Source organism: Copadichromis virginalis, linkage group LG13 (genome assembly GCF_057382275.1).
Source record: "Copadichromis virginalis isolate Kocher_CV1m ecotype Utaka linkage group LG13, C_Virginalis_male_GT1.1, whole genome shotgun sequence".
Taxonomy (NCBI): Eukaryota; Metazoa; Chordata; class Actinopteri; order Cichliformes; family Cichlidae; genus Copadichromis; species Copadichromis virginalis.
Window position 1 is genome coordinate 15,389,740 of NC_140630.1, and position 25,203 is coordinate 15,414,942.

General features: G+C 38.8%; 1 protein-coding gene across 1 annotated transcript; it reads left to right on the plus strand.

Annotated features, from left to right (window-relative positions):
* Positions 1 to 576: 576 nt before the first annotated feature.
* Positions 577 to 25,203, plus strand: LOC146695397 (phosphatidylcholine:ceramide cholinephosphotransferase 1-like). Its single transcript, XM_085477528.1, has 6 exons — positions 577 to 701; positions 16,881 to 17,744; positions 17,867 to 17,984; positions 21,212 to 21,365; positions 22,171 to 22,337; positions 22,773 to 25,203. The coding sequence occupies exons 2-6, from the start codon at positions 17,146 to 17,148 to the stop codon at positions 22,947 to 22,949; spliced, it is 1,215 nt and encodes a 404-aa protein (XP_085333654.1). The 5' UTR covers positions 577 to 701; positions 16,881 to 17,145; the 3' UTR covers positions 22,950 to 25,203.

Here is a 25,203-nt window from a genome sequence, read left to right on the forward strand (position 1 = left end):
TTAGGTCCTAGGAGATGAATAAAAGACATTCATTAGCTAGAAAGAAAAAGTCACACATTTGTTAATGCAAAGTTCTTTATAAAATTCCTGTTTATGGTCGATCAGGATTTGGATTGATGTCCTGAAGGCTTTGGTATTACTGATACAGTAAGGTCAATTTTAGAAATAATATAATAATATAATTCATAACTTCAGAAATAATCAAAGACTGACATAGAATTGAAAGTAAGCGTGGCTTACTAAGTAGAGTCCAGTCTTCACCAATAGATGGCCTCAGATGAAAATGAGTGGGGTTGGCGTGTTCCTGTACAACATTGCATTTTTCTCTCACTGTAGTTGTCACTGTTGCTGTGTTTAAATGCTCCGACTTAGCTGGTAAATCATAAATTAAACATGTAAACATTCCTATCTTTTGCTAAAAACAAATATGCTGTAGGTTGTCAATTTTGTTGCTTTTTTATGCTTAATGGGAGTCGTGTGCTGCTGAGTCTCATCGTTGGTCACGTTGCTGTATTGGCATGAAGCGTCATTTTTTAAATTGTGCGATTTCCATTGATGCTTGAAGGCAGCACTCGATGACGTCGTGTGGGGAACTCCCTGCTAACCCGCCTACCCTACTGACCAAAAGATACAGACCACCACATTGCGGTACTGAGCAGTACGAGTCGAGAAGAGGTCCGTAAACATTTCACATTTCAACGGTAAGGCAATTTCAATACAGTTATCTAATGTCGAAAACGAACCTAGCTATCGAAAGATACCTCTCTGTTCCATATTTAGTTGTTAAGTTAACACTTTGGCTTCCGAGTCGTGTGGAGATAGGTTAACCTAAGTTAATGTGTTAACTACAAACTGAAAGATAAACCGCTGTATTGCAACAGCTGCTCTTTTGTGCGACCACTTCTTATCTTTTCCATGTATTTCCAAACGTTGCGTTAGCCCACTAAGCGCTCCCTGGCCTTGTGTTGAAACATTTTTATCGACTCTTCTCGACTAAACATGTCCCGTTATCGTTTATCGGGATTCGGCTACACTCCTCTGTGTGGTAATTTTAACCCGTGCTGGTTATTAATGTGCAGTTTTTATTCCTACACACACACACACACACACACACACACACACACACACACACACACACACACACTTGCTTACTGTCCTCCCAGACCCTCGCTTTCAATACAAGAGCCCAAGCTAGCAGGCTAGCTAGCTAAATACTGAAGACGCCAGCTTGTCTATCTATTTTTAGGTGGTCAGACTATAAGCTTTTAAGCCACACTATACAGAGCGGCTGCTAAGGCCTTGGTGTGAATGAAAGCGGTGTTTTTAGCACGCTAAGTCACTTGAGTCAACCATTATTTGGATGCAAAGCTAAATCTCAGGTGTGCCCGTTACAGAGACGGCGGATGAGTGGGTGTATTTTCCACCAATCTCGCTGTACTACTCTTACTCTTTCTGTGTAAATATTAACCGAGAGAAAAAGATGGTCAAACATTTGTTTTAGCCCTGTGCTTCTTGGCTGAATAACAGCCGCATCTGTTTTGCTTCTCTTAAGAAGAAGAAGAAGAAGAGGTGGGACCTGACATAGCACTGTTTCCCACACACTGCAACAGAGAAGCCCACTTCACTTTAAGGAAACAGAAGTGTTTAAATAATTGTAGCTTCTTTGAAGAAACAAAACCGAAATCTGTTTCATTTGCTGTGTATGACCACCGATATCCACACAGGGCACAAGGAAATGCCCTGAAGACTTTCACCAGTCAAAAGAGACAGTGAACGAAGTGAACAGGGAGATGTCTGTGCCAAGAAACTGTTGAGAAAGCAGCTCTTCACTGCGATAAACAGTGTGACTGCAGCCAGTGTCAAGAAGGCAAAATGTTAAATGGGGTTTATTGTTGTCACTGTACTCAGAGCTTTTGCAGAGAACGCCTCATTGCACAAGGGAAGCATGCTACACATTGAACAAGCATTTGACAAGCAAGAAAACAGATTTTTTTCGTTTAGTAAGGGGTAAAAAAAATGTGATTCCTCTAGGCACAGCCATGAAAAACAGATTGGACAACAATACCACCATGAATTTCCTTTTTCCTCGAGTACTGGGAAAGAAATGGGGTTTCCATGCTGTCATTGACTATTGTGTGCCCCCCCCCCCCAGTTTTTCATTTTAAATTTTTAATTTAGAAATTAAAAATATCTAACACAGACACACAAACGGTCTACTTTTTGTTTGTTTGTTTATCAATGATGTTGGTTACAGGAAGCAATTAAAGTGTATGAGGTGGTGTAAGTATTATTATTTTTGTTAATGATAGCACCATTGTCTAGGTTTTGACATTGACATCATTTTTGAATCTAACTGACAGTAGCACCCTTATGAGTGATGTTTGCATGTGCCGACAAACTGTTAGTGGAAGCTTAGGGAAATTTTTGGGTCTAGCCTCTGCAGAAGAGAGAGAAGCAGACAGCGGCAGGAAATGAGGAGAGACACAGTTATGAACAGAGCAGGATGAGGAAGACGAGTGAGACACAAACTCCAAGACAGGGAAAAGCAGATAAAAGGGGGGAAGAAGCCTGCATGTGCACTCACCACAGAGTTTTAGTAAATAAAGCCTTTTGTGAAAGATACACTGGGCGCGTTAGCAGTGCATACTGCATACTGGTGTAGTGGTTTGGGTGGATTTGTTTTGTTGTAATAGTGATACCCATATAAAAATTACTTCTCCGTTACCTCTGCAGGGCAGACTGAAATAACGCACTCTTGGGCATAAAATTTAACTCTTGAATTATTCCCCATTAATTAAGTTTACATTTATTCTTCATTCATTCATTTGTCAAAAATATACTTGATGTATTTAATGTTAATAATTTTTTTATATTAATGTAATATGTGGAGTTAGGGTTTGCTGATGTGTTTAAAGTTTTACTAACAGTCCACGTGACAACCAGCGATTTCTGATATATCTGTCGAGGTGATGGAGGTCTTGGTTAACAATTAACACAGCTGTGACAGTGTCGGGGAAAAACGAACATTATGGGCATCATAAAAGTGGACCCAGCACCGTACTAGAGTGCTTTAGATTGTCAGGTGTGCTTGATAAGGTGACTAATGTTATCCTGCTATCCTTACCTTTCTCTCTAGAAATGTAGTAATCTATAGTAATATGCTTAACCTCTTTGAGGATTTTGTTCACAAATTTTAAAGTCATTTCAGACCAGGGGGTGGTGTGTGTGGCAGAGTTTTATTTTGTACTGGCATAAACTATATAAGTTGTAAACTTGTCAGGTGCCACAGTCCTTCTGTCAGTGCTTTTGAAGTGGGGTTGAACTGCAACACTAGGATTAAATACCCTTCATTCAGAATAAATAATTGTGAAGGGCCAAGGTGGTTAGTAACACAGTGTGCAGTCATAGCCAAAATTTTGTTTCTCATGCACATTGCTGCTTCATTTTTTATATAGATTATTTTTGAAATGTTTTCATGATATGGTGAGGTTTAAAGTAAGTTTAAAGAATGTTTAGTGGTAAATAAATTATTTCAATGATTTTATGATTTTATGTTGGTGCCACTGGCTAAACATTTGGTCACATGTGTAGTTTTTGAAACAAATGTCTTTTGTTTTACCTAAAAATGGAAAACCGATCAAATTGTAATTGGAAGTCATAGTTCTGGGCCATTAAAAGAGGTGAGTTTAGCGGAAAAAACTATACAATGTCAACATATAAGGTGAAGTAAGTTATCTAACAGAAGTGACCAAAATTGAGCTAACAAACAAGAGAAACACAAACACTGACACATGATGTAATTATGTAATTACAAAAACAAAACATGAAAGTAACTAAATATGTTAATAACTTTCTATGTTGTGTAGCTACTGGGTACATAACACTATTAATAACTTGTGTTCATGTATAATGGCTTTGACTGGAGTACTGTCCAGGATTACTGTCTAGTGATGGGTATTAAGAACCATAAATTCAAACTAGTCTGACACATGGTCCCTCTTAATATTTATGTAACGATTACTGATTCTAAGATGGCAATTTTTTATTCAAATTTCTAAGCACCCGTTAATAATTGTATTGCTGTCTGTTTACATCATGTGCCTTCTGGTCATAGGCTGGAATTTTCAAAATCCTCTTTATTTTTCTTTCTTTTCTTTTTTTTTTTTAACTCTATATATCTCACTGAATTATTCTAAATTCTTTTTTGGTGGCTACTTCTAAGTTCACCGCCTCTTTCACTTCTTGTGCTTTTGGTGTGCCACAAGGTTCTATTTTGGAGCCTTTATAGTTTCTGATATATATGGTCCTTATGGTCCACATTTGTTATCACTGATACACAGATGACATTTAATTGCATATCTCTTTTAAACCTCAAGATGTTTCTAAGTTCTAGATCTTGCATAGGTGCAAAGACTCTATTAAAAATTGGATGGCTCCCAATTTGCTCTGACTCGATAAAGAGAAAACAGAAGTACTTGTTTGTGGCCCTTGTGAGATTTGTGCCTAAAGTAATGGAAACATGAGGTCCCTTTTGCAAAAGTGGCGAAGAGACCTAGAGTTACACTAAGAAACCTTTGACTGAGTTTCAGCTTGGATGTTTGTGTTAAAGAAAGAAAGAACCTCAACAAAAAACAAAACAAAAAAAAAACCTAACAAAAAACAAAAACAATTTTTAATTTCCTTGTAGTTTAATTTGGGATATAACAGTTGTATTCATTCATAGCCATTTGAAATGTTCCAAAGAATGGCACAACAGCATATAAAAATGTAAAGATAGGCTCTGGTGGGCTTGTTCTATGTTAGGCTAAAAAGAGTTAATGAAAAAGCAGCTAAATGCTATATACTGAATATAAAAAGGTAGTTGCACATAAATAAGGCAACACCAGCAAAATCAGAAAACTGATAAAAGGACCATTTGTTATATTAATAGGTATGGTTCAGCATATTTGGCTGCTTAACTAAAACACCAGCTTCTTTTGAACAGCCTCTCATTTCTAACACTGCTGGGATTAACTAAAATTAAGGTCTATTGTTTGCTGTCATTATCAAAATGACTCAGAACAAGGTTGGCATTGAGTTTCAGCACTCTTTAAAATCTTCCTAATTAGGGCTTGATCCCCACTGTGTGCTCCCTTTGGGTAGCAGTAACTTAGCCTAGTTTAAACTTAGTTCTGTGTAATAGTACCACTTACACTAACTAATTCTGTATTGTAAATTTTTGTTAATATTCAGTTTCTGTTTTTTATTTCATAGGTTTTATAATTTAAAAAATTAGATATTTATTTGATGACTGAAAATAGTTAGCATATTTGTGCTTTAATATGCAATCTTATGTGATAATGCTAGTAGCTAATGCACGTGTTAGTTGACTTTACATTTTATTGATCAACTGCTATTGGTTTAATTAAGCATTTATGGGCCAAGTAAAATGCAGAGCTTCAGTACTGTTTCTGCCATAATTAGAAACACATGAAATTTTACCACCACTCACATGATGCCCCAGTTTCTTGTGTCCTACAACAGCTTTTAGAAATCTAGGCTAGTAGCACGGAAATGTCAGGAAAGAAATTGTGTCAAAATACAAGATGGCATTTTAATAATTCTGCAACAAAAGGGCAGTGCATAAGTAGGAATTTCACTGGAGTTGATGTGTGAGCTTTAAGTTTTTAGTTGATGCAGGGCCATGACAAACACATGTTGGCAAGCATGATGGGTGGGTCTGTTGGTAAGACATTTTAAGCAGATCAAGCTACCACTGAAGGCCTTTTAATGGCTTATATTTTCCTCGCATACATCTGAGCTGGCTATTTTCCTTTTTGGTTTCTTTCAGGTAGCTCTGGTTCCTCTTTGCATCCCATATTAGTTATCGGACTTAGGGCTGCACCTTACCAGCTGCTTGCATCTCGTCACATGTCGTTATAGCCTTGTGGTGCTTTGGTGGAGCTATTATTTTATTATTTTTTTATCAAGTGATGAAACAGATTTCGCAAATTATGTAAGAAAACTGTTCCTGTTAAACATTTAAACAAAGTATTGTCCTCTGTAATAGCTACAATTTTAGGTACTGTATTGGCATAGGCTGACATGCTGGTCTCTCACTCAGACATCAGCTAGTGTCAGTGTTATGCATGTAAATGCATAGTATAACACTTTTCTATTACATAAAAATGTATAAGAATATTATTGCAGATTGTATGATACGGTGCAGCCTGGGGCTGGGCGATATGGCCTAAAATCCATATCGCGGTATAATTTGAAGCACGTGTAGTAACGATATATATCGCGATATATTCTTTTCTTCTGTATAAGGTATTTTCCACACTATAAGGCACACTTAAAGTCCTTTAATTTTCTCAAAAATCGAGAGTGTGCCTTATGTTTGAATTCTGGTTGTGCTTACTGACCTCGAACCGATTTTGGCGTGCAGAAATCTGTTAAAAAATGTTTTAGTACAACTTTGGTAAGCCGCACTGCTTGATAGATTGTCAGAGCATTACGGCTGCCGTAGTGAGGAGCTTCGCTTTGTAATCTGGGTCCAAAACTCCGTCTTCTTCAGGTCCCAAAGTCAAACAAACACTGAGAGTTAAAAACGGTCTAAATTCTTTCATCTTTAATAAAATCATCAGCCTTGCTGCTTTACCAGGTGTAACAATTAAGTTTAACATCCAGGCATCCATGAAAACAGAATTTCTTACATTTAACTGAATTAGAAGTTAACAGGAAGTTAGCTCGCTAGTTTCCACCTAAACATGACATACCATGTTGTGACTGAGAGATTTTTTTTAATTCAAACGTACAGCTCTGCTATCACTTAACATAATATGTCAACATAAATGAAAACAGAAAACTAAACAGCAGTGGCGTTTGCAGGGTTACTAAAGTTGGACTACCTGGTATATAATGTTGTCCTACGTGATTGCTAGCGACACAGCTATGTTAGCATAACATTAGCACAGTGAAGCTGGAGGATGAACGCCAACTTTTTTCCCCACTCGATAAAAGTTAACGTGAGGGATTCTGGTGGTTAGAGACAAATGCAATCGCATAGCAGGGTGCTATACACGGGCCAAACTTCAGTCAGGAGAACAACTGAGATTATTTATCCACAATACGAGGTTAGTTATTAATATACTGCAACAACATGGAAATAGAACAGCTGCGAGAGAATTCAACATTAATGAATCAGTTACGGAAGTGGTGGAAGCGCAGTTTTTGGCTTTCCCCATATTTCAAAAGTGCTTCATCTCTTTGCTATGACTGTCACCCGGCATAATTTGCAGATGATAATGGTTGTAGCCGCTGCGATGCTTTTGAACAAAACAGGCATAGCTTGATGACATCATCAACATGCGCTATCGCGATATAGTCAAAATCTCTATTATTGGCCAAATTGATATAGTTTCTATCGTATATCATTTATATCGCCCACCACTAGTGCAGCCTTATTGTAGATTTTAGGCTGTTTTACAAGGAAAAATGAACCTAGTAATGTACTTGGGGTAGCTGGTATAACAGTGACCAAAGGCAGACCAGTGCTATGACATATGAAACACAAATCGTGTAGACACAAAGCATTGCTAGAAAGTCAAGTAAGAGATGATTTCCCATTCAGTTTACGTCAGTCGTATAATGAGGAAGCAGACTGCAAAAGATACAGTTTGAGCCTACATGGTAATGAGCTTTAAGACTAATCATACCTATACAATTTTGTCTGGTTCATGTTGCCCTAGCTTCCACATGACTAAACCTTTAACATACACTTTTATACCTAATGGATTAAGGAGGTCACATACATAGTTTAAATAAAATAGTACGTTAATATAGATGAGCAAGTAGCTGTTTTCCTTCCATTTGACCTTCCTTGCCATGAGGATATCAAAAGGGCGCACTGATTGCCTCTTCACGTAAAGACTGTTGAGGTTGCAAAGACCCAGAAGACTTGGAGTACAGTAAGTTAATGATCCTTAAAAGTCCAAAGTCCAGGCTAGTTGAGAATCATCATTGTGCTTTGTTGGCATTTAAAGTGTGCTTTAAATGTTTTACGATTTTTCTAAATGACACGAGCTATCAATTTTCTAGTTTCAGTCAGAAAACATTATTGGCAAGTTGGGAATTTTCTGCCCAAGTCTGCTAGGTCATTGCAGCTATGAGACTCGTCTTTGTAGTCAGATTGTTGATAATATGTAGTCAATGCTGGGTAATACACTAATTACTCCCTGTTGACAAGAAGTCTTCTCTGTGCTATCCCAGATATAATTTATGAAGTGTCTACACCACACAGAGATGAACAGAGCATCTAGCTAATTTGTGTGATGATCCTCTGGGGCTGTATGGGCCTATCATCTTTATCCATGACCCATAAAGCCACAGGTGGTTTTCTCATTAGAAGACAGAAACTCTCAGTACATTGGTTGTTGTGACATTCAGCTCCCCCAGAGACTTGTGCAAACACCTATCCTATTTTTGCACCCTTGCACTGTCAATTAACAGATTGATATGAGATAACATTGTTTTGTGATAGCAGGATTTTTAAGGTATGAACAGCATATGTTGTAGGTTTCATAACATAAAGTAGTAAAATAATGATATGGAGGTAATATTTCAACAACTTCAATTGAATTCATTCAAGAGTGAATGAGTTTTGCCTTTGGGCCCTTTGGATTTTAAATCCAACATGGGAAGGAGTAGAAACGGCTCATTTTAATGACAGTATCATTCCATGGGCACTTTGTACTATACCTACAGTCATGCAGTTATAACCACAGTTCATAGTCTGGTCATGACAGTTGTCACTGTCACTGCAATATTATGCAAAACTTTCTAGTGGCTGTATCTTGTTCTTCATTTCACGTGGCTTCTGAAGCTGATTGGGTCACTTCAAGATATGATGCTTGCAATTGTGGTTTTTGCATTTATTTTTGGTCGCATTTCAAAGGGATCATGCCCCTCTGCAACACTAAATACACATTCTGTTATTTTAAGAAAGCAACATCAAGCTGTAGGTTAAATGAGAAAGTTGAGTGTGTTCATGGCATAGATTAAGTATTATTAAGAAGCAACTGTGCAAAAGCAAGGATGTTTACTTTGGTAGCATGTCTATCCTGATATAAAGTGCTAGGACTTTAAAAAACACAGTCGTCTCCCATTTTTATTTTATGTAGCCTGAGGAGATTATTCATTCCTGAGTATTCACCACTAAGGAAGTTTTAAAGTATAGAACCAGTGTGAATGCAAATGGATTTCTTCTCGTGAATCTGACCTTCTCAGTGGCTCTGTTTCTTAGAAATGGGACCATAGTCGAAGGAGTTGGCCTAACCAAATTAACTCATTCCAATGGCTCTCTGAACTACCATGTGATCACAGGAACAAACAGGGTTACATTTTATCAATGTAATATTTCACTGCAGCCACGTTAGCCCGGCTATGTAAATATTGTCCTTTCATTGTCTATGGGGGTGTTTGTTTGCGTGCTGTAAAGGGATACAGATGAGAGCGTCTTGTTCATTCATTGTTAGTGGGCTCCAAAGGTACAAAAAAAAAATTGTAATCGGATAGAAGTCTTTCAAAATCTCAACAAAGAAAAGGCCAACACCCTTAGATCACAGAACAGGAAGAAGATAAACGATTCATTTCTTTTTAAAAGCAGTTGTGTGGAAATATCATATTTGTTTACTTCCATTGACATAAAATGTTTTGTATTTACATTTACACAAAATTGTAATTGTATCACATGCAGACAGAGGTTAAAGGCAACACAAGCTTTTCACAAGTGAGATTTATTGGTGCAAAGTGGCGAAGTGATCTGCTGGCAGTTTTTCCTCATACTCTTAATAAATCAGTACTTATTCTGAGCTGTGAATATCAGAAAGTGTGTGCATTTCACCACTTACACTGGCGCACAAGTGGCACGGAGGGTGTAAAAAAAAAAAAAAAAAAAAAAAAAAAAGTGTTAGGCTGCATACAGTGCTGTATCTACTGTAGCTCAGAAAGTTTATAGAGAATAGAAGTTATTACTGCGACGTGGCTGTGTGAATCTATGTCAGGTTAGTGAGATTTAAATAATTAAATCTCACTTTGGCAAGAGTTTAAAAAGAAGTTAAAATCTGGAATTGGTGCAACTCTTTGTTTTATTACTTGCCTGCAGTAGCAGGCAACATCCATGAGGGTCTTCTGTCCAAGAGTGTTGCTTGTATGCAAGCATGTGACAAAAGAGTAACTTCATTATTTCTAAATGTGCTTGGTATGGAGATTGGATTGATCACTGCCTAACAACAAAAGTAACTGTGTACCTTCCTCAAGACAAGTCATGTGGCATGCAAAGTCTATAGCCTACAGTTAAATAATTTTCTGATCGAATTATTAGACATCTACTAATGTGTGTATGGATGTAGCTGACGTAGTTAGAAAACTCTAATGCTGTATTTCATTTTATTTTACTTTAAATCTTGTGCATAGAATATAATTAGGACCTTTTTTTTTTTTTTACTGTGGCTTCTCTTCAACTGCAATAGCTTAGCTGTGTCTCAATGAGAAATAGCTAAATATGTAGCTTAAAAAAGGATTGTAACTTATGTTAGGGGGCAACTAACAGTTTTCATTAGCAGTTAATCTACCATAGTTTAAAAGTAAAGAGCCAAATTGAATAACCCTGGGCGCTGTGAATAAGAGACACTTGTACATCAAAAGCTGAAATCCATTAATTTTTTCCCCTCCACATAATTGGAGTTGAAACACAGAGTGGTTACTTTTATGTTAGTGCTATAATAAAAAAACAGAACTGCAATTTCACCACATTTGATTAATCAGAAATGAAGCACAAATAATTTTAATAACACTAACATTAGTTGCCCTTTTAAAGCAAAGTGATATGCTTGGCTAACTTCAAATAATTTGCACCTACAAAACCTGTGCAGAGTTGTTCTCAAAATAGCTGCGCAGCTGTTGATCTTTTTATATACTTCCACGCTTGTTGCTGCTAGGTACCTTGGCCCCCTGAATTGTTTTACATGGTTTGGAGACATTCCACTCTTCTTGTCATTGGTTAACTGGCCCCCCCAAAAAGGAAAAAAATTTAAATGCTCTGCAAAAAACATATCTACATGTTCCAGCTTGAGTGATCCACAGATAAACCAGCACAGGTGGGTCCGGTTTACTTGTGTCTGTGCACATTTATTTGTGGTAACATCTGTAGTGTGCATCTGTATTCGCAGCCCAAAATATGCAAGTCTGTACTTCTCCTAATTTCACAAAGCTGATTAATCATGCTGGGAAGTTTCAGCTCTCACAAGAGGCAGCCGTTTGTTTATAAATAAATGTGCAGCAAAATTCATAAAATCAGATAAAATATAAACACAATGTGTTTGCGTCCATTCATGCAAACATAAATTTTGCAACACGTAAGAAGGAGTAGTTAAACGCATCACACAGCTGACACTTTAAGCTCAAATTCATTTCAAGCATTTAAAAAGCGTGTATCTAGTGTTGGCCCAACAGAAAGTCATCAGTGTGTCTACCCTGTCAAGTACAGGAATGAATGTCGAGCAGAGCAACTGTGTTTTCAGAAAAGCTTTTTTTGAATTACTGATCTGAATCGACTCTCCGTTCATAGTCTTGATGTAAATGAGTCTCTTGGTCCCACTTTTGGCTCACCAACCAGACTATGGATGGTGGGTTTATGTTTGTCTGGTGATATATTGTTGCTCATGGGTGGTACTGTACTTGTGTTAAAACTATCCTTGTTAGAATAATTCTACTTTTTGTGTGCAACAGAGCTTACATGTGAAAATATGAGGAAATGGTGACATGATCTGCTTCTCCAAAATGCTTCTTTTACAATGATGGTTGCTTCCTTTGTTCTTTATTTCTTTCCATCACACCATGTGATGTATTTGTAGCTGTTAAACAACAATTAATTATTAATTTTATAGTTGAAAAGCATGCCCACATGCTTTTGGCCAGCAAGCCTTAGTTTTACGTGTAATGCTGAATTCCAAGTACTAGGCTCATTTGGTTTTAATGGCTGTGTTCCATTTTGGAAAATACCTGGTAGATAGTCGCTTCAGTTATTTACTGGCAGGATTAGAATGGCTTGTATCAAATATAGAAAATAGTGATGTTTATTCACCATTTTAATACCTGATAATCCGTGCCAGATGGGGAATAGAAAAGCTGACAATATTAGTCCTCGGCTAAAAATTGGACTACTTTCAGACAGTCTCTTCTGAAAAGGCATCATAGTGTTTCACAGCGGAAAACAATAAGTGACAGCGATAGTTGGTTGAAGAACGGAAGAAGGGCTACAGTGAGAAGTTTAAACCCCCATCTTCTTTTTCATCTTTGCACAACTGGCCACATTGTGAAATGCATGCGGAAGTCATCACTTGTGTTGGTGTGGGTTACTGAAGTGATTCAGCCATGCATCAAAGACTTTTAATGAATCAACTGGGTAGCTGCCTAAACCAATAATGGGTGAATAATCTTCATGAAGAATGCATACTTAATATTAAAATGAGACTTACAAACTTGTAACAGCTCATGTGAGTACTGTCCACATCGCTCAAGAAGTTAAATTTGCACAGTTAAGAAAGAACATCAGTTAAGAAAGAACATCAATGGCACAGAGTAAAAACCTCTTAAAACACAGAGTAAAAACACCTCGTCTATGTCTACACAGTTGATTATCTACAGTTTATCTTTTAAGACATCTGCTTGCTTAACTTGTCACATCATAGGATGTGGACTTTGCACTGCTTTATGTGTACGACTAAAGATGCATATACATACATACATACATACACATCTTTGTTGCATTTCAAAATTCACAATAATATGAGGTTGAGGGTTTTGCTTGTTTGCTTGCAATCCTTAGTGTAATTTCTGTTGTGTGTGGAGCGCACGCGCACACACACACACACACACACACACACACACACACACACACACACACACACACCTTATGCTAGCAGAGAATCCTTAAGTTATAGGGTCACATAACCGTTACAGCCAATGAAAAAGTACCGCACCATACCTAAGTACCAAAATAACTAAACAAAAATATTGTTGAAAGGTGGTATCTTTCAAATTCAAATATAATATTTGTCCATGCAAATACACTCACTGGCCACTTCGTAGGGTCCACCTTGCCAGTAACAAGTTGGACTGTCTTTTGGTTTAAGAACTGCTTTAATTCTTTGTGCCATAGATTCCACATTTGTTGCGAGCATCCATGATGCAAATCTTTCTTTTCATCCCATCCCAAAGTTGCTCTACTGGATTGAGATCTGGTACCATGCCATGTTCACAAAACCAGTTTGACACTAGAAAAAGTTGCATTTCCTGCGAAAATGCTGTGTGAATGCCTTGTAGTGGAATCTGCTGAAAAAAGCAGAAGTAAAACTATGTGCTGAAAGGAGGTGAATAAACTGAAAATTCTGCAGAAAGAAGCAGAAATTTGTACTGACAATAGGTGAAAAAGTTCAACTGTCTCATGAAAAGAAAAGTTGCCCTGAGCAGGGTTTGAACCCGGGCCTCCTGGCCTTAAGGCGGCTACTCATCTCACTGAACCAAACTGGCGTACAGGAAACCAAAAAGTGATTGAGAAACTGACAATTCTGCTGAAATGAGCAAAGGATGCTTTGTGCTGATAAGGGGTGAAAAGGCTGAAAATTCTGCTGAAAATAGGTTAATCAGCAGAACTTCTGCATAAAACAGGTATAAAAAAAAAGCAGAAGGTTGTACTGAATAGAGGTGAATCAGCAGAGTTTCTGCTGAAAACAGCTGGAAAAGCTGGGATTTGTGCTGAAAAGGGGTGAAAAAAAAATGAAAATTCTTCTGAAAAGGGATGAAGCTGAAATTTGTGTTGAAAAGGGTTAAAAAAAAAAAAAGTTTTGTTAACTGAAAAAAACGTTGCCATAAGCGGGATTTGAACCCTGCCCTCCCGGTCTGGGAACAGCTGCTCATCTCACTGAGCTAAAACACACCTCAGCCTGGCAAGCAAAAATAAGTGACCACATTGATAACGTGTTCCATTCATTTCAATGGGCAAAAATAATTGCATTAAAAATTTAATATCTCAAAAAGTATAGAGGTTATAAGCCGGCATAAGCAGAAGGAGCAGAATTGTTTAAAGTTTGAACGGCAAAAATCGGTTAAAAACTGTGGGACTAGTTAAGGTGCAAAAAACGTACGGAAGCAACAACAATAAAGAAAGGATAAAGAATAAAGAGAAACAGGCATTCACACAATTATTTGAACTTTGTTGACATGGCACATTATGGTGCTGGGAGCAACCATCAGAAGATGTGATCATAATGGGATGGACATTATCATCAGCAGTACTCAGTAAGGCTGTGGCATTTACACATGCTCAAAGTGTGATAATAAAATTCCCACACAATTACTGGCAACCCAGACTGATGATAGAAGGCAGGACAGATCCATGTTTTCATGTTGCATATAACAAATTCTGACCTTACCATCCATATGTCACAGCACCAAGAGCCATGCCCCGTTCCAAGTCATCTAAATCATCTTTCGTCCTCATTCTGGTACTGTGAACCTTAGATTATCTTAACAGTGTCTACATGACGCTACTGCCATGTGACTCACTGATTAGATATTTGCTTTAAAGCAGGGGTGCTCACACTTTTTCCGCATGTGAGCTACTTATAAAATGACCAAGTCAAAATGATCTACCCACTACAAAAATCCAAAACATATACTTATTTATAAATATATTGAGGATTCTTTATATCTACAATGTATATACATGCATAACCGCAATATCCAATATTTCACAACACAATTAACTATGTAAATTTTTTGTCATTACCTGAGTTTACTCTGATGACTTGCACTGAATTGAATCAGCCAGGGATGCATAGTCCGGACAGTAGCTGCTGACGGCCAGGTTTAAGAGAAAAAACCGAGAGCTAAAAATTGGAGTTAACTCGCTGACTAGCTTGTCAGTTTTACTACACTTCGCGCCGCTGTTTGCGCATGCGCAGCGACCTAAGCGTCAGAAAAAATCTGCTGTCATCTGACTGGCTTCCCTGTATCAATCAAGTGACGGGATGGATGATAGGCTGGCATCTATTTTTTTAATGCCATGCGATCTACCAATACTACCTTTGCGATCGACTGGTCGATCGCGATTGACGTATTGAGCACCCCTGCTTTAAAGGGTAGATAAACAGGTGTACCTAATAATGTGGCATGGCATTCCATTGTACAGGTTACTTTATTAGTTTGAGAATTAGTTTGTTGTTTCCCTTTGCTTGTGTGAGATTATTTGCAAGTAAGCTGATTCATAGACCGAAGGTCGTTCGCACCCAGCTGACTCAGTGACAGCTAATCTCTGATCTGTCTTGCTTGTGAACTGTTAACACATTGTTGTAAATGCTGCTCTGCTTTGCTCCCAGCATGCTATGTCTTCATACACAGCTGGGATGTCACGTAGCTGGTCCGTGGGGGTACCATTAGCATTGTCTTTATTTATTAATTTTTTTACACTTCTTTTAGTAGTGTTTTGTATTCGTTGGAATTATTGAGTGATTAGGTCAAATTATTTCCCTGACATCAGCGAGAATAAATCTGATGCCAGTTGTTACTGCTTCTGTAGACAACCAAGCTTACAGCCTTTTTATTTGGCCCTGTTTTGCTGGCCTAAATGAAGAGGCCTCTGAGCAGATTGGAGGTGAGATGAGGTACTGATGTGCAGCTTGTTGTCCTGCCAACCGGTCAGTCTGCCAGTGTATTTAGCTGCTGCTGGCCTAGGCTGACCTGGCTGTATGAGGGCATGACTGCTGGCTGACTGCCCTCCTGACAGGGGTGGGGCTGACTTGGCGCTCAGCTCTGACCTTCATTCTGATTTATGAGTTCCTCTTCTCAGCCTGGTTCCCTCCCATCCTCCTGCTCTGTTGACCCATCCATGTGGTAGAGCAGAATTTGTCTCCAGATGTACATCTCTCTCCCAGAATCACAAGCAGGGCCTCCCTGTGTCAGCCGCCTACACCGCGGTGTATAAACAAACTAATGAAATGCAGCAGATACGTGAGTTCATCTTCTAGCTGGTGTAAAGATTTTGATGTTACTATGCACACTACAAAAAGAAAACTTAAGTTGAAGGTAAAAGGCACGATTTACTTGCAGAATGTTATTTTCTCAGAGAATATGAACTTTTGTGATTTTTTTTTTTTTTTTTTTTTTTTTTTTTTGATTGATAATATTGTGAAACAACCTGAATTACTTGGTCAGCTAGCTTGACAGTCTACTCCAGCAAACTGTAGAAATTAGGATTTATCTGTGTTTGGCCCTGTCTCCTCTGCTTATTCCATGAGCGATGAATCCCTGCCTCACACTGTAGATGTTTTCTTTTCTCCTTCCATCTATCCATCACTTTCTCTTTCTTTGCATTTACCTCAGATATGTGAGCCTTTGTCAAATAGTAGTGATTTTGAACCAGAAACCCCCTTTTATGTTGCAACTCAAAAGAGGCACTCCATGACATGTTTTGTGTGTATTTTCACACCCTCTCAGCAGATAAGACTTATAATGTGCTCATGTTTGCATGGGAGGTCTCCCATCAACATCTATTTGAATCTGAAACCCTAACTCTGAATTAAATCTTTGGTGGTTTGATCTGTGGTTTGCAACATGCTGCTCTATTAAACGGAATGCACACACAGGCTTGCAGGTCTGGTCAGGCATCCGGTACAGGCCACACCCAGCAGCAGCCTAAGCCGGATGTCTGCATGCAAATTGACTTAGTGCCGTTTACTAGCATTATGAATCATGTTTTAATTTCTCTTAGGGTGGAGTATGTGGAAATGGATATATATGTCACCACTGCAGTCTGATTCACAGCATTTTATTTTTCACAGGGGTGAAGTGTATGGAAAAAGCTTGGTGAAGGAAGCTGCTGTGACTCACATCTGTTCATCTGTTGGTCCTAACCCTAAGAGATCTTGCTTCCTTCTTTTTCTTCATCACAATAAGAGGAGGCTTGGGCTCCCTCTAGGTGCAAAACTCACCATGTGCCAAAACTGGAGAGGATGTACCACTATCCTTTAAACAGCCAAATCTCTTTTAACCCTTAACCTCTAGTCTGGGGACCATCCTAATCCTCCACATTGCCCGCTGGCCAAAATGAGGAAGGTGGTGGCATGGACAGCAGAGGATGTTTCCCAGTGGTTGAGCAAAGCGGGAATGCCGGAGTACATAGATGCCCTCCAGCAGATGAATGGCCCTGCTTTACTCAGGCTCACAGAAGCAGATTTCCAAAAGCCTCCTCTCTCACTGGTGTCGTCTGATTGTGGGCAGCAGCTGTTGGAGCGACTGGAGACACTAAAGCTAGAGACACACATGGAGGCTCATAAAAACGGCCACGCAAATGGGCACGTTGGTGGAATATCCAACGGAAGTAGTAAGTCCCACAGAAATGGCACATTGAAGGAATTCCAGGACATGATTCAAATTCCTATCCCTACAATGGAGGCTACACCATTCCCTGCTGAGTGGGGGAAGACGGGCATAGCATTCCTCTATGCGGTGGTGTGCTTTGTCACCACCACTGTTGTCATCTCGGTTGTCCACGAGAGAGTCCCGACAAAGGAGCACACTCCACCACTGCCCGATAAGTTCTTCGACTGGTTTGATAGGATAGAGTGGGCTTTCTCCATCTGTGAGATAAACGGCATGCTCCTGGTGGCACTCTGGCTCATACAGTGGATACTTCTCAAGCACAGGTACAGTCACCGTCTCAGTTAGGTGTAAACTTTTAGCTTGTCAAAGCTAAAATTTCATTTAAATGGAAATATATTATTCTTTTATTTACTTTCTTTCTCTTCCCTCTTCTTTTTTTCTCCAGGTCAATAATAGGCAGAAGGTTCTTTTTCATTGTGGGCACACTCTACATGTACCGGTGTATTACAATGTACATCACTACTTTGCCTGTTCCTGGGATGCACTTTAAATGTGCTCCAAAGGTATGAGCATGAATAGTTTGTTTCTTAACTGATTTTGGAACAAATGTTGTCTCCACTGATTGTATTTGTCCATCTATTTTTGCCATGGGAGAGTCAAGTAGTTGCTCAACTTTCTTTGGGTTCCTATTTTGCAAATGCTAGGAAAGCATTTTCATATCTCCTTATTGGAAGCCTTTGTATCAAGAATGAGAAACAAAAAGCCCAAGGGCCAGAATTGGCTGACTGGTCGAAAAAACAATGTCAGGTAATAAATTTGTAGTTAAAGTTCTTTGACACAGCCAAAAAAGGGGACTTTCACTTACCTGTACCACTTGTATGGAAGCCCGTTTCCGCCACTAAAAAAACAAACAAACAAACAAATATCCATAACACGAAATTTCGACTTATTAACTCGAAATTTCAAGTTACTTTTCTCAAAATTTCGAGTTAATCTACGTGAATGAGGTCACTTTCTTGTTACCTGGAAGCATATGGCGCAGAGTAACGCGCACTCAAAACCGGATTGCAAACATTTGGCGCTTTCACGAGTACATTTGCTGATAGTAACGCCATGTGATTCAGCTAATAACACAAGGATTTCATCATTTTTGAAGCCACGCTGAAATTACTCAGCAATCTGTGCATTCATGACTGGATGTAATACCAGTAGCTTAGCTGTAGCATTTGTACCTGAAGGCTTCAGCTTCCGGGTAACAAGGAAATGACGTCATTCACGTAGATTACTGATTGGCAGTGCTTACTCGAAATTTCGAGTTACTTTTCTCAAAATGTCAAGTAAATAAGTTGAAATTTCGAGTTAATAAGTCAAAATTTCGAGAAAATAACTCGAAATTTTGAGTTATGGATCTTTTTTTTTCTTTTTCTTTTCTTAGTGGTGGAAACGGGCTTCCATTGAGATCAAAGTTGGCTGGATTGGGCCCAAGAGTTTGACATCCCTAAATCAAGGCTTTCTGTGGGGATAATATCTTCTTTTACCTAGCTTAAAATATTATTTTAGGATCATGCTACTAAAGTTTAGGTCATGTAGCCTACCTTTCTCATGTTGACATATTTGGGGGAAATGTAAGATTGATGGCAGATAAGCCACACAGCCTTTCTGCCCCGATAGTGTCGTACACCGTTGCTTTTTGCTGTTATGTAAAAATACCACACCACTTCCTCCGGTGGTGCAGCAAAGCCTGAGGAAGTTGGTCTTCAAATAACAAAGATGTGTTTGTTATTTGACTCTGTATGTTAAAAGAAAATATAAAATCCACATAATATTATGGATATTAACAGATACTACAGCATTACAGTTCTTTTTTTCATGGTTCAAACATCTCAAAGGGATTCATCATGTATTGTTACTTTAAACTTTGCTAATTAAACTATAGTCATGTGAGAAAACCTTTCACAGAATTCCTGTGGAGAACGTAAGCAACCTTGCAGGTTCACTAGCTTGCAGAACCACTTTTAGCAGTAATGACTTGTTTTGTATTCGACTTTATCGGTCTCTCATATCAATGTAATACTAATAATAATGGATTGCATTTATATAGCGCTTTTCGAGACCCTCAAATCGCTTTACAATTCCACTATTTATTCACTCTCACATTCACACACTGGTGGAGGCAAGCTACAGTTGTAGCCACAGCTGCCCTGGGGCAGACTGACAGAAGCGAGGCTGCCATATCGAGCCATCGGCCCCTCTGGCCCAACACCAGTAGGCAGTAGGTGAAGTGTCTTGCCCAAGGACATAACGACCGACCGACAATGTGGGAATATATTGTGTCACTCGTCTTTACAGCATTGCTTTTACTGGAGTTTGTGGACATAAGTTTATGCACAGCTGTTTTAATGGCTGGCCACAGCATTTCTATTAGGTTGATGTCTAGACTTTAGATCCTGCAATGACCCAGTTAGATTCTTTTCCCTTTCAGCCTCTCTGTTATAGATTTGCTGCTGTGCTTGGGTTCATTGTCTTGACCTAATTTAGGTCAAACTGTCAGACAGATGTCTTCACACCTGACATTAGAGCACTTAAACGTAGGCTACGTCCGCACTAATGCGTTTTTGTTTGAAAACGCATCGTTTTCTCTCCGTTTTGGCCTCCCGTCCACACTGAGACGGCGTTTTCCTCAAGGAAAAACACAGCGTTTTGAAAACGCTCTCGAAAACGCATACATTTCAAAACAGAGCTGTCCCGTCACAGAGTGGACACTGGAAAACGCAGACTTTCTAAAACGATGACACATTTTAGCCATGTGATGCAGTCATGTGACCAATTAAACAAAGATAGCAGAGGGCATTATACAGCAGTTGTTTTGATTGCTCTCAATTTTGACAGCCCTTAAAAAGATTAATATCAGTTTGTACATGCTCCAGATAGCTTTTCTTCAAATTCTTTAATTCTCACTTGCTTTTGCGCATGCGCAGGACTGGAACGTAAGCGTTTTGGCCCGTTTCAATGTGGACGCTCAACTCTGTGAAAACGAGCGTTTTCAGACCTATCCGGGCTAGTGTGGACGTAGCCAGAGTCAGCTCAATGATTGCAAGGTGTGCAGGTCCTGTTGCTGCAAAATGAGTCTAAATCAAGGCCCCTACACTACTTTGCTTGACACTTGGTGTGAGGTGTTGGTCTTGACATGCTGTGTTTGGTTTTTACCAAACATCTCCACTGCGGTCTTATTTCTCAAGTCCTGTGGTTTGTTCAGATGCATCATTTTAGAGACGAGAGGCTTTCTTCTAAAAATCAAAACAAAAAAAACCCACACCTGAATGCGCCAGACCAGCAAACTGCATACATCTCTGCTTTTATAGGAATTGTCAGTTGCTGATGATTTATTAATCAGATGTATTTGATTAGCAGAACCTGGCTGCTACTACCCTTCTTAATTCCTGTGGAAGCAGTAAGGCTGTACTTAAGTTTCACGGGACTGCATAGGTTCCTGTGAAAACTCCTTTTTCCACACTGTATATTTTGCTTCCAATATAGTCGTTTTTATGAGCGTATGGTTGCAGAAGCTTTCACTTGTAACCAGGTATTTTGCAATTGTCATATCTTCAGTATGGTTTACCTATATCTAAGTAATATAATTGTCATAAAATAATGGAATTTGGGAATTCAAAGGAAAGCTAAAAAGCAACGACAAACTTTTACATTTTTGCTTTTTATAAGTTATGTGCACACACTTGCCGATGGCGTCTTACTTTAGAGGTGAATTAATGAACGACTGTGTTTCTTTCAGCTGCTTGGGAACTGGGAGGCACAGATGAGGAGAGTAATGAAAATGATTGCCGGTGGGGGACTATCCATCACAGGTGCTCACACTATGTGTGGAGATTACCTGTATAGTGGCCACACTGTCATGCTGACACTAACGTACCTCTTCATCAAAGAGTGTAAGTTTAACTTTGTCTATGTTGCAGTTTAATTAAGAATATATTGTAATATTTTACTTCTAGGGTCAGTTCCCTTTCTCAAAGTCAAGCTTTCTGTTTAAATCTGATGATTTTGACAGTCCCATAAACCATTTAAAAATGTGTGGGGTTCCCCCCCCCCGATTTTCTCTGCTACTAAAATTAGCATTAAGATGGACTTATATTATATATCTTCGATTTACCAACTAGCCTTTCGGTTTTAGTGCCTTTGGCATCACATTGATATTTCACACTCGAGTAGATACTGTGACACAACAGCACAAGCAAATGTGGACCCTGTGTAAAAGTGAAGAGGAAGTGTTTCCGTCTCGACATTTTTTTTGTTGTTGTCATCTTAGTGTCAGTTTGTTTATTTGTAGTTTGGTTACATAACAACAGTTTCTGTTGCTCAGCAGGCGTTAACCATTATCTAACCACCCCCCACCCCCATTCCCCCCACCCCCACCAACCTTGTTTACTGCTAACCCAGAATGCGGATGAAATGCTGTAGCTTTTTTAACTGCTTTATCATATTGTGGCAATGTTTTTGATTAAATCCTGGTTTTTATTCGCCTGTGATACATGGCACTGCAGTGCTGGTTGATACAGTGGTGACATCTAGTGGTGAAAAGAAGAAAAGCTTTAAGTAGTGCTGTAGGGTCACACTGACACATCAGTACCAGCTGATACAGGAGTTGGAATTCATAGGAGGAGAAAACAATTTTTTGGTATATGGTTTGTTCTTTCTGGTGTTTTGAACTTATTTTTCCCCCTCTCTTTTTGGTAGATTCTCCAAAGCGATTCTGGTGGTATCACTGGCTTTGCTGGACTCTGAGTGCAGTGGGAATAGTCTGCATCCTTCTTGCCCATGACCACTACACTGTGGATGTGGTTGTGGCCTACTTTATCACTACACGTCTCTTCTGGTGGTACCATACTATGGCGAACCAACAGGTGATTGTACCATTTATGTTTGTCTGCTAGATTTATATTTTTTATTTTTTTGGACAAAGATAATGTCATCAAAGTAAAGATGCCTAATCTTGCTATAAAACACAAAATTAGCAAAATCCTCTTTTGCAATAAAGAGTTGAGCAATGAAACATACCAAAGGTCCCTCTAGGTTCCTATCTATATCATATATTATAATGTCGTCATGTTGCCTAGCAACCACATACTAGTGGGCTAAAATCATGTGTAGCATAGACATGTACTAGAATTCAAATGTGCTGTTTTGGAGTGAATAAAGCTGAATAGAGCCTGTGCTTTAGTACGTAAGTTGTATAGTGTATGTGAGTTATAGGTACCAATACAAGGTCTTAACCTGCCACAATAGGAATTGTGGCTCAGTTGTGATCTCTCCTTTTTGTTGTTGTTGTTGTGTTTCAGTCGCTGAAAGAGACATCACAGAGTAACCCATTCTCACGGGTGTGGTGGTATAGACTGTTCCAGTACTTTGAAGAGAACGTGAACGGCCCGGTCCCCCGGAACTACCAGCTGCCATTGTCGTGGCGAGCGTTGCACTGGAACCACAGCGTGAAGTACAGCAGACTGGACATCCAGTGACCCCTATCATGTTAAAGCAGGCGAGGACTGTGACTTCCATAAGTGCTGTTTTTAACCAAGGAAGATGGCACTGTCCAATGTAGCGCTGTCCTTTCACCTCTAGTAACACCCTTGTCCACATGGGTAGCACTGTGACCCACTTAGTATTTTCTTGTTCCTCTCTTCGTTCTTTTCTGACAGTGTTTGTCGACACAGAGCACTAATTTATTTGTTTTTGTTTCCATTTCAAAGGTAACATACATTTCTGCTTTTATAGTACATCTATAAAGCATTTAAACACTTTTTTTTAAAAACTCAACTTGTTTGTCAAAACGACACACACAAGTTTTCTTTCCCTATCAGCACAAAAGAATAGTCGATGTTGTCATATTCTCAAATTTTTAGTGCAAATGGGTCAATCAGAGGTTTATGTAAGAACCAAAATGCCATAAGTATTTTTTCCCTTTTTTTTTTTTTTAATAGCAGCTTAATTTTTGTAAACTATCCTTGCTGAAACGAGTCAAAGGTGCAAAAATAATTTTTCTAAACATTTCAGACTTTATTTTTCAAAAACAAATGATGTCCAGAGAAGATTTTTAGATTTTTATCTTTTTCAAGATGGATAACTGAGAGCATAAGAATCCAGTGTGGTATAATATGTTTCCAGTGCCTTCTTTTGCTTGATTGTAAGTACTATATGTAATGTGTCTGTCTGCAGCGGTACCTTCCTCGTACCGTGGCGTGGTCACAGTCTCGTTCCCATGAATGTATAAAACAACTACGCCAGCCTTGCCAGAAGATTGGTCTTCCCAAAATTAAGTGCAGAGACAGGACGTATCCAGTTTGGTTGTCAGTGCTCTTTGATGTCAGTTTGTGCTTAGCTGGTTAACTCTGTTCTACCAGAAACAATGACTGTTAATTGTATTTTGTTCATGTCTAAAGCGTTTCCTTTTCACCATGGTTTAACCGCCACCGGCTATGTTCAAAGCCCAACCACTGATGCTCAGTTGCATGCTACACCACATCTGCTAGTTTTACTTTGCAACAGTATCTGGAAAAATCACTCCCTAATTGGAAGTTGCATATGAAATGTCTCTGAGGTGCTGAGTTGAGTTATTCTGGGTCTGTACACGTCTTGTGCATCAATGCAGAATCTCTTCCTCAGGAGATAATGAGCCCCTCTCTTGTTCCCCACACGGAGGTCTTTGTTTGAAATCAGAATTAACCTCATTAGAGTATTGTCGCGTAACCTTTTTGGTGATGAAACGTAGAGGGAAATGTTCAGCGTGACACTTGTGTCGAGCTGAGGAAATGTCAACAAAAAAGAAACTTGAATCAAAGTTTCTGACCATGTTTGGAATGAATTTACCGACTTCGTACATGTGCTAAATCAGGCTGCTATCCAACAGTTTGAGAAGAGTAAGTGCAACACCCAAACAATCCTCTTTCTCGAAGTCACAAACAATGAGACTTGTTTGTGGTTTGTGAGGAACAAACTGAACCATGATGCACAGAGCTGGTGACATTTTTGGCCATAAGCGTGCAAGAATTAACTTCCATGAATGTGAAAATGCGTCCTTATTGATCGAAATAATTAGATTTTTGTTTTGTTTTTTGTTGGGTTTTTTTTTTTTGTAACTGACTGAATTGTAGAGTATTACACAAAAGTTCATATATAGGGAATCATTAACCTTGCTACATGAATCTGTAACTTCAAATTAAGCTCAGTAGCGCTGCACTAATTTAGTTGCAATATCGGACAAGCCCAAATAAAGCGTGCAACTGGTGTGATTATATTCTTTAAACTTTCAAATGAAGGCAGTAAGAACATACCATTATTTTCAAATCGATCTCATGAGCCTAGTAGCGTTTAATCCCAATAAGAGAGCCTTGATGTTTGAGACAGATTACAGCACTAGCTTCACCTCCTTCTCGTAGCATTGTCCAATCATTTCACTTTTATAAAGAATCATCAGCTCAGTTTCAAAGAGCACAGCAGCTCCCTTGCATACAGCCATATTCTTGATTTTGGCTTATGCTTGGTCAAGACACAGTTCTCTTTGAGGGCTTGGATAAGAATAAAGGTTGGGTTTAATGTTTGTCAGTTAGTTTGCCAATCAAGTCATTATTTCTTTTTGTTGTTGTCTTGTCCCTCTTTAAATGTCACACTCACACTTTTTTCCTTTTTGTTTGAGTGTTCATACCAGATATTTGTAAGATATTATAAATGAATCTACTTGGGATGTTTTTGAATAAAACATTTTACTATAATGTA

Excerpts from the sequence above, each read along its gene's own strand:
- LOC146695397 (XM_085477528.1), top strand. The coding sequence starts at position 17,146 with ATGAGGAAGGTGGTGGCATGGACAGCAGAGGATGTTTCCCAGTGGTTG. Across the intron at positions 17,985-21,211 it reads ACTTTAAATGTGCTCCAAAG|CTGCTTGGGAACTGGGAGGC; the intron begins GTATGAGCATGA and ends TGTTTCTTTCAG. Across the intron at positions 21,366-22,170 it reads GTACCTCTTCATCAAAGAGT|ATTCTCCAAAGCGATTCTGG; the intron begins GTAAGTTTAACT and ends TCTTTTTGGTAG.